At 46.3% G+C, this 12,402-nt stretch overlaps 2 protein-coding genes across 17 annotated transcripts in view; one reads left to right on the top strand and one right to left on the bottom strand.

Annotated features, from left to right (window-relative positions):
- The window catches only part of PEBP4 (phosphatidylethanolamine binding protein 4), a 106,841-nt gene extending 103,349 nt beyond the window's left edge, over positions 1-3,492 (bottom strand). For both annotated transcript variants that reach the window (XM_056571044.1, XM_056571043.1), the window contains exon 1: positions 3,366-3,492. The gene's annotated coding sequence lies outside the window, so the exon portion shown is untranslated. The remainder of the gene's footprint in view (positions 1-3,365) is intronic.
- RHOBTB2 (Rho related BTB domain containing 2) overlaps positions 3,427-12,402 on the top strand; it is a 99,057-nt gene continuing 90,081 nt past the window's right edge. For 3 of the 15 annotated variants that reach the window (XM_056571030.1, XM_056571023.1, XM_056571024.1), the window contains exons 1-4: positions 3,436-3,567; positions 4,722-4,809; positions 10,128-10,381; positions 11,803-11,918. Coding sequence is in view for 10 of the 15 variants with exons in the window: in XM_056571021.1 (XP_056426996.1) it covers positions 11,922-11,924 (3 nt within the window). In the remaining 5 variants the exon portion in view is untranslated. Of the gene's footprint in view, positions 3,568-4,721; positions 4,814-7,027; positions 7,055-10,127; positions 10,382-11,802; positions 11,925-12,402 lie in introns of all 15 variants that reach the window. The other 12 variants (XM_056571022.1, XM_056571013.1, XM_056571025.1 and 9 more) reach the window with 10 other exon arrangements.

Genomic DNA, 12,402 nt, shown 5'->3' with positions numbered 1-12,402 from the left:
ATTTTAAGAAAAATCATTCCAGAAAAACCTGGATTCACGTATAGGAGAGCACCGACCATTAAGAATAACATCGCACCCAGCAAATTAAAAAAGAGGAAAAAAGGAGAGGGCAACAAGAATCCCGAACAAAATAGAGGTTTCAAATGTAAGAACAAATCATGCAAACTATGTGCAAATATGATACCTTTTCCAGTAACCAAACAGGTGAAAAATTTTCTATAAAGACACACAGATTGTGGATCCACTCATGTTATTTACCTAATAGAATGCACTTGCCAACTACAATATATTGGCCGTACATCACAAACCCTCAGGAACAGATTCAACGGACACAGGTATAACGTTATCCACAAATACCTGAAACACAGTGTATCGAGACATGCTCTAGAAGCACACAACAGTGAATTCAGGGATTTTTCAGTGACAGCCCTGGAACAAATCCCGGAGGATTCTACAGACCGTTTTAATAACTTGTGTAAGAGGGAATCATTCTGGATTTTCAGGATGAATACACTTCAGCCACTGGGTCTTAATGAATGTCTAGAAAATGTCTGAAGTCATACATATACATTCAGCCATTAAGTTCATTTACACATACAATACATCTATATACGATCAGATATACCATTTCACCCCATTTTACACATTTGTTCCATGGCAATGATTTGTGTGTATATATATATATATATATATATACACACACACATGTGATATATACACCACACTCCCGCTTACACACTCTTTGTCCAATAACACAACATGCTTCAGATAAGAGACTATGCTCCTTATACCCATTCCCAAACATTCTTTTTCAAACCACTCCATTACCACCATACACCCATTCGTCCTCCCATTCATAAATTCACATACTTACTACCAACAAGCCCTAAGCAAGGGACCACGCTCGCGCACTATAGTGTTGTCAGCGCTGTGCGCAAGCGCAGTGACCATAGGAACTATCCGACCCCCATCTACGCTCACGGACTAAATTGTCAATGGAATTGTGCGCACGCGCAGTATCTATAACACCTGCTGAAGTCCCATCCATGTCGGCAATGCGCAAGCGCCACGCATATACACACTGACAAACTCCACGGACACATTAACTGGTTATGTCCCGTTTTCTCTCGGCCATACCCCGAGGCGGGACGTGACATGGCATCACTGTACAAACACCGCTACACCACTCCACTAGCGTCTAGCAACAGCCGATAATACACTACCACTGCCGTTATCCCAGTGTACAATCACACACAAACTCTGACCAGCTAAGCCTCGTTTATTCTCTCTTTTGGTTTTATGTAAAATTTCTTTACATTTTAGAAAAGCATTGAGCCAACAATCGTATTTTAGCATGTTGAGCTTCAGTTTTAATATCATATGTTTTTGTTTACTACCTGTGCCTACACACTTGGAGAGCGCCGGCCACGTCACTGAACAGCGCTGTTCACACGGGGCGGTCCGATCCCAGTCGCAGGTTTTTTTCATTTAAATAGCACCTGTATGTTAATGTTGTTAGAAGCCTATGTTTTATTGAGAAAGAGGTAGGAACCTCGAAACGCGTCTAATATCTGGCAAAATAAAAGAACCTTTTACCCAACTGGACATCTGAGCATTACTGCGGCATGCGCCAACGGATCCCGGCTTTTTCTTCCGTCCATTTGATGCTTTAGATCAGCAAGGGATACCCCCTACTGATTACCGGGAGGCAGCTCCATAAAACACTGACAAGTGCTTCATGGTGGTTGTGTCTGGCACACAACCCCACAAGGTGAGCGGACACCCCACACGGTGTGCACATCTACACTTGTTATACCCATCTGTATATACATACTACTCTTAGAGGAAGCTTTGCTCTCTCCTTTTTTCCTGTATCCAGCTTGCATTTTTAAAGTTAACATGGGGCCGCAGGAAGGTAACCGGGGACATCCTTGTGTCCTGAAAAGATCTTTCGGGACAAAGGGATGTCCCAAATGGGCTGATGGCGAACTATGGTCGCGTGCCCACAGAGGGGGCTCAGCGTGCCACCTGTGGCACACGTGCCATAGGTTCGCCATCATTTCTATAGAACATGTGTCAGCACTATAGAGGGCATGCTTTGTGCTATAGAATGTATGCTGGGTACTATAGAGGTCATGCTCTATGCTATTGTGTGCTCAGCACTATAGAGGGCATGCTCTGTTACAGAATGGTTGCTGGGCACTATAGTGGGCATGCTCTGTGCTATAGGGGGGGGGGGAATTTATCAAAACCTGTCCAGAGGAAAAGTTGCTGAGTCACCCATAACAACCAATCAGATCGCTTCTTTCATTTTGCAGAGGCCTTGTTAAAAATGAAAGAAGCGATCTGATTGGTTGCTATGGGCAACTCAGCAACTTTTCCTCTGGACAGGTTTTGTTAAATCTCCCTCATAGAATGTATAATGGGCACTATAGCAGGCATGCTCTGTGCTACAGAGTGTATACTGCGCATGCTCTGTGCTATAGAATGTATACTGGGCACTCTAGTGGGCATGCTCTGCGCTACAGAGTGGATACTGGGCACTCTAGTGGGCATGCTCTGTGCTACAGAGTGTAAACTGGGCACTATAGCGGGCATGCTCTGTGCTCCAGAGTGTATACTGGGCTCTATAGTGGGTATGCTCTGTGCTATAGAGTGTATACTGGGCTCTATAGTGGGTATGCTCTGTGCTATAGAGTGTATACTGGGCTCTATAGTGGGTATGCGCTGTGCTAGAGAGTGTATACTGGGCTCTATAGTGGGTATGCTCTGTGCTATAGAGTGTATACTGGGCTCTATAGTGGGTATGCTCTGTGCTATAGAGTGTATACTGGGCTCTATAGTGGGCATGCTCTGTGCTATAGAGTGTATACTGGGCACTATAGTGGGTATGCTCTGTGCTATAGAGTGTATACTGGGCACTATAGTGGGTATGCTCTGTGCTATAGAGTGTATACTGGGCACTATAGTGGGTATGCTCTGTGCTATAGAGTAAATACTGGGCATGCTCTGTGCTATAGAGTGTACACTGGGCATGCTCTGTGCTATAGAGTGTATACTGGGCACTATAGTGGGCATGCTCTGTGCTATAGAGTGTATACTGGGCATGCTCTGTGCTATAGAGTGTATACTGGGCACTATAGTGGGCATGCTCTGTGCTATAGAACGTGCACCAATATACTGCCCCCTCACCACACCTATTTCTATACATATCTCCTGCTATTATCCTTATACTCCCTATTAGAAGCCACTTTACATGGTGCAACACCTGCTCCGCATATATGCCCCTCTACATAACCTGCAGCCAGAGACCCTCAATGCAGTAAACAAGCCAGACACGTGACCGCCTCCCTCCCAGCGCTCACCCGGTGTACAGCCGCTGTCTCCTCTCACGATCCTCTCCCAGCTCCCGCACAGCTGACTCCGTTGTTATGCTCGAAGTCCCGCCCCTCCACGTGGCTAATAGCTGATTGGCTGTAAGGCTGTCCCCTTGATTGGCCGCGGCTGCTGTCAGTCACAGTCGGTGCAGGATCTGGGTTGTACTTGTCCAGGATTATCTTGTGACAGGTGAGGCCGTGCTGTCATGTCTATTAATACTGTATATAGGGGGAGATATATCAAAACCTGTCCCGAGGAAAACTTGCCCAGTTGCCCATAGCAACCAATCAGATCGCTTCTTTCATTTTTAACAAGCCTCTGAAAAATGATTGGTTGCTATGGGCAACTGGACAACGTTTGCTCTGCGCAGGTTTTGATAAATCTCCCCATTTATCACTGTTTCCCAACCAGAGTGCCCCCAGCTGTTGCAAAACTACAACTCCCAGCATGCCCGGACAGCCGAAGGCTGTCCGGGCATGCTGGGAGTTGTAGTTTTGCAACAGCTGGAGGCACACTGGTTGGGAAACACTGCTGTATATATTGTAAATCACATACATACTAAAGGTGTTATCCAGAATTGGAAAAACATAGATGCTTTTCTTCCAGAAACAGCGCCACACCTGTGCACAGGTTGTGTGTGGAACTACAACTCTTCTCCATTTACATCAGTAGAAATGAGCTGCAATGCCACACACAACCTGAGGACACGAGTGGTTCTGGAAGAAAGTCCACATTTGGCTTCCGTCGCTAATATACATCAGCACCCCGCTGAGAACGGAATCCTGACCCATACTGTAGCCGAGAGCAGTTAGTGCCATTATTTTTGGCAAAAAGTCATAAAAATGTTTTGCGCAAATGATTCTTAGACTCTTTCGAGAAAACAACTTGAATGCAGTGTGGCACGGTTAGCTTTTTGTAGTGCAACTTAAAGGAGTAGTGTAGTGGAAAAAAAAACTTATTCCCGAAGGATAGGGGATAAGTAATAGATCATGGGGTGTCCCCCCTCAGGCCATTTCCTGTACGGGGCCCCGACCGTCTGCTGGAAGGGAGTGACCCGACCCCGCACGAAGCGACGGCCGACACGCCCCCTCCATGTATTCCTGTAGAGAAACATGAAGGGAGTGTGTCGGCCGCGGCTTCCTGCGACTGCTGGGGCCCCATACAGGAGATCGTGGGGGGGGGGGGGGGGTCTGTGATCTATAACTTATCCCCTATCTTTTGGTTAGGGAATAAGTTTTTTTTTTCTTTTTTTTTTTTTCTTTTTCCTCTAAACTACTCCTTTAAAATTGTCACAAAATGTATTGAGCAATCACTTAATTTTTGGCGCAACCTCACATTTGCAGTCACTGAATGGCTGAGCGGGCTGTCACTGCAGAGGAAAGCTTATCTCAGAAGAAGGAAGTTTCTGGAGTTGTGGGGGACCGGAAGTAGGTGGGTATGTGCTTTTTGTTTTAAGCCCTCCCCCAGCAACATATCAAGTTTTTTTTCTAGTCTCCAGATGACCCCTTTAATCCCACACATACGGTGTCCATTTTAGGACATCGTCAGCCGTACCTCCGTCAGGCAAAACAGCGTCCCGCCTCCTCCCTCGGACCAATCGCCGTCAGTTGTCAGCCGCAACTCCGTCCTCTGTGTTTCCTGTCGGAGTCCCGCCTCCTCCCTCGGACCAATCGCCGTCAGTTGTCAGCCGCAACTCCGTCCTCCATCAGGAAACACAGAGTCCCGCCTCCTTCCTCGGACCAATCGCCGTCAGTTGTCAGCCGCCTCTCCGTCCTCCGTCAGGAAACACAGAGTCCCGCCTCCTCCCTCGGACAAATCGCCGTCAGTCGTCAGCCTCAACTCCATCCTCCGTCAGGCAAAATGGCGTCCCGCCTCCTCCCTCACACCAATCGCTGTCATCCTTCAGCCACAACTCCCTCATCCGAAAGTCCCTCATCCAAAACGCCGTCATGCCTCAGATGATTCTTCCTCAGATGCAACTTCCTGCCGCATAGCAGAGCCGACGCTGCACAGCATGTATAGCAGAGCCGACATTGAATAGCATGTACAGCAGAACCCATATAGCAGAGAGCCGACACTGACTCTGCTCTGCTACAAGGCAGGAAGGTTTTTCGTCTGAGGGATGACGGAGTTTTGGATGAGTGACTTTAGGATGACAGAGTTTTGGATGAGAGACTTTAGGATGACAAAGGAGGGAGGAGAGAGTTGCAGATGACGTCTGACGGATATTGGTCCGAGGGAGGAGGCGGGACGCTGTTTTGCCTGACGGAGGATGGAGGTACTGCTGACGACTGACTATGTCCTAAAATGGACACCGCACACACAGACACACACTGCTCTCTGCTGCCACCTTACTCGAAAAGCATTACCTTACTTTAAGGGTGCGTTCACACTCTAGTAGATAGCAGCGAGTTACGCTGCCATTGATTTAAATGGGTCCGTGGACAGTCCGCAAATCTGACACTATTACGGACTGTCTGTGGACCCATTCAAATCAATGGTAGCGTAATTCGCAGCAGGTTTCCCGCAGCGTGAAACCCGCTTCTAGTAACAGCTTGTGAACGCAATCAAAATGAGATCTCTGGCGAAAAATAACTTATCCCCTAATCATAGGATAGGGGATAAGTAGCTGATCACGTGGGGCGGGGGGGGGGGGGGGTCTGACCTCTGGGGTCCCCCACGATCACCCGGAAGGGACCCGGCGCTCAGTGTTCTCTTTTCTGCGCTCCCAGAGAAATTAATGGAGCGCATGTCGTCTACCAGTACACGACACATGCTCCTCACAGAGAGCACCGAGGTCCTGTCCCGGTGATGGCGGGGGCCCCCAGCACTTGGACCCTGTGATCAGCTAAGTTATTTTTCGCCGGAGTAGTCTTTTAAAGCGGTCATCCAAGATTAGAAAGACGTAGCTGCTTTTTTTGTTTCCAAAAAACAGCGCCACACCTGTTGTCCGGTTGTGTGTGGTATTACAACTCAATGGAAGTGAGCTGCAATAACACACACAAACTGACGACAGGAGTGGAGCTGTTTTCGGAACAAAGCAACTATGTTTTGTCTAACCCTAGATAATCCCTTTATCAAAACCTGTGTGGAGGAAATTTACCAAAACCTGTGTAGAGCAAGAGTGGTGCAGTTGCCCATAGCAACCAATCAGATAACTTCTTCCACTTTTCAGAGGCCTTTTTCAAATGAAAGAAGCGATCTGATTGGTTTCTATGGACAGCTGCACAAGTCTTCCTTTTCACAGGTTTTGATAAATCTCCCCCCCCCCCCCCCCCCCCCCATTAACTGCGCAGAACTTTCTGGTGTAAATTTTAGAGCTAGCATAATTAGCGACCTCAAAATGTAAATTAAGGGGCGTCGCTAAAACATATAAATTATTTTACATACTTTAGACTGGAAACCCTTATGGTCAAATTACCTTATGGTCCAAACATCGCAAATTTGAAATGTGTTGCAGGACTTTGTTTCTGTGATGGCTAAATCCATGTACGTATTGTATAAACAAACTATTTAGCTGTATTGATGGATTATCAGATTATATCTACATGTGTGAATATATCATAAGGCCTCAAAGATCTAATGGAATGTTGCGTGCATTTTTTCAATTAATTTATTCCTTTTTGTTCTCGTATTGTTTTCCTATCAGCTAATGAGGGCCAAACTGACTCCGTCGGTAAGTTTTTACTCTGAATGGTGGTACTGTGTAGCTTTCGGAGACGACACATGCCTAGTTATCTTACCCCGTCGCCCTCCTTTTCTTTTATAGGGTTTTCCTATACAACTTACTGTGAGTACAGTGGTCCCTCAACATACGATGGTAATCCGCTCCAAACGGACCATCGTTTGTTGAAACCATCGTATGTTGAGGGATCCGTGCAATGTAAAGTATAGGACAGTGGTCTACAACCTGCGGAGGTGCAACATCTGGAGGTCCGCAGGTTGAAGACCACTGTTAGAGGAAGTTGTACTCACCTATCCCCACCGCTCCGGACCGTCACCGCTGCCCGGGATGTTGCCGTCCATCGCCTTACTGGAGCGTGTCCCCGACGCTCCGGTAAGGCCTCTGCTTCCCCGGCATCCTCGCTCTCCGTCGCCGCCATCACGTCGCTACGCACGCCGCTCCTATTGGATGACGGGACGGCGTGCGCAGCGACATGATGACGACGATGGAGAGCGCCGACGATGCAGGGGATCCTGAAGAGGACGCGCCGGAGCCCCGAGGACAGGTAAGTGATCTTCAGTGGACCACACGGGGCACCGTAAACGGCTATCCGGTGGCAGCTGAAGCAGTCTGCGCTGCCGGATAGCCGTTTATGCGATGGCCCCAACATAAAAAGCATCGTATGTTGAAATGATCGTATGTCGGGGCCATCGTAGGTCGAGGGGTCACTGTATATTAACATCAACGGTACAGTATGGGGTAAGGTCTCTTATTGATTGCTGTATACATTTTTTGCAGGGGATTGATGCCCCCGAATGGGAGGATCCAGCAGCCATATGATGCTGATGAGTGTAACTGTATAGAGCAGTGGTCTCCAACCTGCGGACCTCCAGATGTTGCAAAACTACAACTCCCAGCATGCCTGGACAGCCAACGGCTGTCCGGGCATGCTGGGAGTTGTAGTTTTGCAACATCTGGAGGTCCGCAGGTTGAAGACCACTGGTATAGAGGAGTGTATTTAGGAGTGCATCTATGATTTATACAGATCCACCCTGGTAGTATCCAGTTTTGTTAATTACACTGTATCTGGTGGCACCAGATTCCCCTGAAGACGTCCCCATATTTGTTGATAATATCTATGTGGACAGAAACGCGTTGGGAACATGTGCACATATTACCTGTTGCCTTCCAGATAGTATGCACACCGAGAATCCATAAGGAGTGCATATTATGTCTATAGTGACAGTGGTTTCATATTTCTCTATATCTTTATTATCTGTACTCCCGGATTTGGGGCCGTGAGTAAAAAATGTATCATATGTCTCCACTTATTATTTTGGGTATTTATGCACCGTGTTAATTTGGTGGTTTTTAGTAAGCTGAAATAAATGATATGTTTTAATGACGCCCCTTAGTTTACATTTTGTGGTCATTAATAGTCTGTGGGGTCTGTGTAGTAGTTTACTGTTGACACTAGAGATGAGCGAACTTACAGTAAATTCAATTCGTCACGAACTTCTCAGCTCGGCGGTTGCTGACTTTTTTCCTGCATAAATTAGTTCAGCTTTCCGGTGCTCCGGTGGGCTGGAAAAGGTGGATACAGTCCTAGGAAAGAGTCTCCTAGGACTGTATCCACCTTTTCCAGCCCACGGGAGCACCGGAAAGCTGAACTAATTTATGCAGGAAAAGTCAGCAACCGCCGAGCCGAGAAGTTCGTGGCGAATCGAATTTACTGTAAGTTCGCTCATCTCTAGTTGACACAACTACTATTATTACTTGTACAATTAGCACCCTATATAATCCCAATTTTGTTCTGACCACAAGGGTCTCCAGTCTAAAGTATCGTCAGGGTCTCGAGGTCTCTAGTCTAGAGGAGTTGTCTCAAGTACAGAAGTGGAGTTACATAAGTTAGTTTCCAAAGACTACCAGGATTGTGTGTAACCAGGACTGGCTACCATACTGCCTCAGTAAGATGTATGTGTATGGACCTTGCCTGAGGTACTCATTTCTTTTTACGACATTTTAAAGCAGTTGTGTAGTGAAAAAGATATTTGGGGAGATTTATCAAAACCTGCCTAGAGGAAAAGTTGCTGAGTTGCCCATAGCAACCAATCAGATCGCTTCTTTCATTTTTCACAGGCCTCTTTAAAAATGAAAGAAGCGATCTGATTGGTTGCTATTGGCAACTCAGCAACTTTTTCTCTGGACAGGTTTTGATAAATCTCCCCCATTATCCCCTATTCAAAGGATACGGGATAAGTTATAGATCGTGGAGGGCCCGAGCGCTGGAACCCCCCCACGATCTCCTAAACAGGGCCCTGGCAGTCTGCTGGAAGGGGGTGTGCCTACCCCCGCACGGAGCAGCGCCCAACACGACCCCTCCATGTATCCCATAGGGGGGGGTGTTGGCCACGGCTTTCTGTGGGGATCGGAACAGCTGCCAGGGCACCATTTAGGAGATCACAGGGGGTCCCAGTGCTCGAGCCCCCTGCAATCTATAACTTTTCTCCTATCCTTTGGATAGGGGAGAAGTTATTTTTGCTGCACTACTCCTTTAAAGGGGTTATCCAGGCAAAAACTTTTTATATATATCAACTGGCTCCAGAAAGTTAAACAGATTTGTAAATTACTTCTATTAAAAAATCTTAATCCTTTCAGTACTTATGAGCTTCTGAAGTTAAGCTTGTTCTTTTCTGTCTAAGTCCTCTCTGATGACACCTGTCTCAGGAAACGCCCAGTTTAGAAGCAAATCCCCATAGAAAACCTATTCTAAACTGGGCGTTTCCCGAGACAGGTGTCATCGGAGAGCACTTAGACAGAAAAGAACAACCTTAACTTCAGAAGCTCATAAGTACTGAAAGGATTAAGATTTTTTAATAGAAGTAATTTACAAATCTGTTTAACTTTCTGGAACCAGTTGATATATATAAAAAAGTTTTTGCCTGGAATACCCCTTTAAGTCTGAGGGGGATAGCTATTTCAATGGCTTCGTAGCTGTCTTGTGCCTTAGTGGACCTCTGGTTAGCCCAGATAATCTGAACCGCTGCTTGGAGCCAACCTGCAGTATTTCTCCAATTCTCCTCAGGGACTCTACCATCTCAGGAACTACTCACCTGACCATATTGATTTCACGCAGGTTACGTCAATACTATCTACGATTTGCCATTACAGTTACGGTTGTTGGAACGTGATAAGAGGTGTGCTGTCACAGGTCCGTTGAAGCGCAGCAAAGCATGAAACAGCTGTAACCCATTCTGCAGATACACACTGGCGACCATGACATGGGAAGTGTTTGTTCCTGCACAAATCGTAAATAAAGAAATAAGCAAGATTCTTTTGGTGAGTGCCACTCTTTTCACCTTATAGATATTTTGGATTTTGTAAGGAACCCTCTTTCTAACTTAAAGGGGTACTCTGGTGAAAACCTTTTTTCTTTTAAATCAACTGGTGCCAGAAAGTTAAACAGATTTGTAAATTACTTCTATTAAAAAATCTTAATACTTCCTGTACTTATTAGCTGCTGAATACTACAGAGGAAATTCTTTTCTTTTTGGAATTCTCTCTGATGATATCACGAGCACAGTGCTCTTTGCGGACGTCATTATACAGTGGTCCCTCAACATACGATGGTAATTCGTTCCAAACGACCCATCGTTTGTCGAATCCATCGTATGTTGAGGGATCCGTGCAATGTAAAGTATAGGAAGCTGTACTCACCTGTCCCCGTCGCTCCGGACCAGGTCCTCACCACTCCCGATGCTGTCCCAGGGGCTCCCGATGCTGTCCCGCTGCTCCGGTGTCTTCTTCGCGATCCTCCGGCTTCTTCTGCATCTTCTGCAGGGTCCGGGCCTCGCTTTCTGGTGACGTTATTACGCTGCTGCGCCGGCGCGGCGTGCGTAGTGACGTAATAACGACGCCGGAAACAAAGGCCCGGACCCTGGAGAAGATGCACAAGACACCGGAGGATCGCAAAGTGGACCCGGAGCAGCGGGAATAGGTAAGTGAACCTGCCAGGGATGCTTAAACTGCTATCCGACAGCAGCTTAAGCATTTTGCGCTGTCGGATAGCTGTTAATGCAATGGCCCCGACATATAAAAGCATCGTATGTCGATGCTGACATCGACATGCGATGGCCTCTGAGAGGCCATCGTATGTCGATTTTATCATATGTCGGGGCCATCGTAGGTCGGGGGGTTACTGTAATAATAATAACGCTTTATTTATTGTTGTCCTTAGCGGGATTTGAACCCACAGCCCCAGCACTGCAAGGCAGCAGTGCTAACCATTGAGCCACCATGTTGCCCTTAGCATACATCTGCTATGCACGGTTGCTAAAATGGACAGAGATGTCAGCAGAGAGCACTGTGCTCGTGATGACATCAGTGTTCCAAAAAGAAAGGAATTTCCTCTGTAGCATTAAGCAGCTAATAAGTACTGGAAGGATTAAGATTTTTTAATAGAAATAATTTACAAATCTGTTTAAATTTCTGGCACCAGTTGATTTAAAAGAAAAAAGGTTTTCACCGGAGTACCCCTTTAAAGCACCACCTGAATCCGACTCTGAGCAGCCCGATGGATGTGAAGAGTGTTTGGGTGTAAGGAATATAAGCAATGCCGAGCAGTTATGTTCTGTGAATAGACAGTAATGATTTTGTTTTATGATGAACACCTTGTTATGTACGCTCATGCAGGTCTAGATATTTACTGCCCCCATGTGGTGAATTCAGTTATGGCCACATGTTTGTTTTTTGTTTTCCAGGGAATGGTCTGCTCATGGCATGGTTCCTGCAGGCCCAGAGTCACAGGCCATGGATTCTAGCGGACACAGCGGACCTTATACAAAGCTAAGGATGAGTGAGAAACAAAAATGTGACGGTAATGGTAAAATTGGATTACGTGTGGAAAATAAAAAAATCCATGTTTTTTGCATTAGTATTTGGAAGAGAAAACCAGGGGTGGAACAAACAAAGAGAAAACCATCATGCAGAGTGGTGCAGTTGCCCATAGCAACCAATCAGATTGCTTCTTTCATTTTCCACAGGCCTCTTTAGAGGCCTGTGGAAAATGAAAGAAGCAATCTGATTGGTTGCTATGGGCAACTGCACCACTCTTCCTCTGCACAGGTTTTGATAAATCTCCCCCATACACCTCTTAAATGGTACCGGTCATTAGTAATAAAAATGAATATGTTATAGATTTGCCTATTTGAATTACTTTTCTAATATACATCTTAATAACATTTTGTAACTTCATGTGTTAAATTAACCCCTAAAAATGTTTGATCACCAGGGGTCCTCCTTCTGGTCCTGCCTAAAGTCCTGCAAGCAGATTGTCTCCTGTAGCAGCCTGACAGAGACAG

The sequence above is a fragment of the Hyla sarda genome, chromosome 4, assembly GCF_029499605.1.
Source record: "Hyla sarda isolate aHylSar1 chromosome 4, aHylSar1.hap1, whole genome shotgun sequence".
Classification (NCBI taxonomy): Eukaryota; Metazoa; Chordata; class Amphibia; order Anura; family Hylidae; genus Hyla; species Hyla sarda.
Note: the sequence above shows the minus strand (reverse complement) of the source record. Positions and strands in the feature narration are given on the sequence as shown.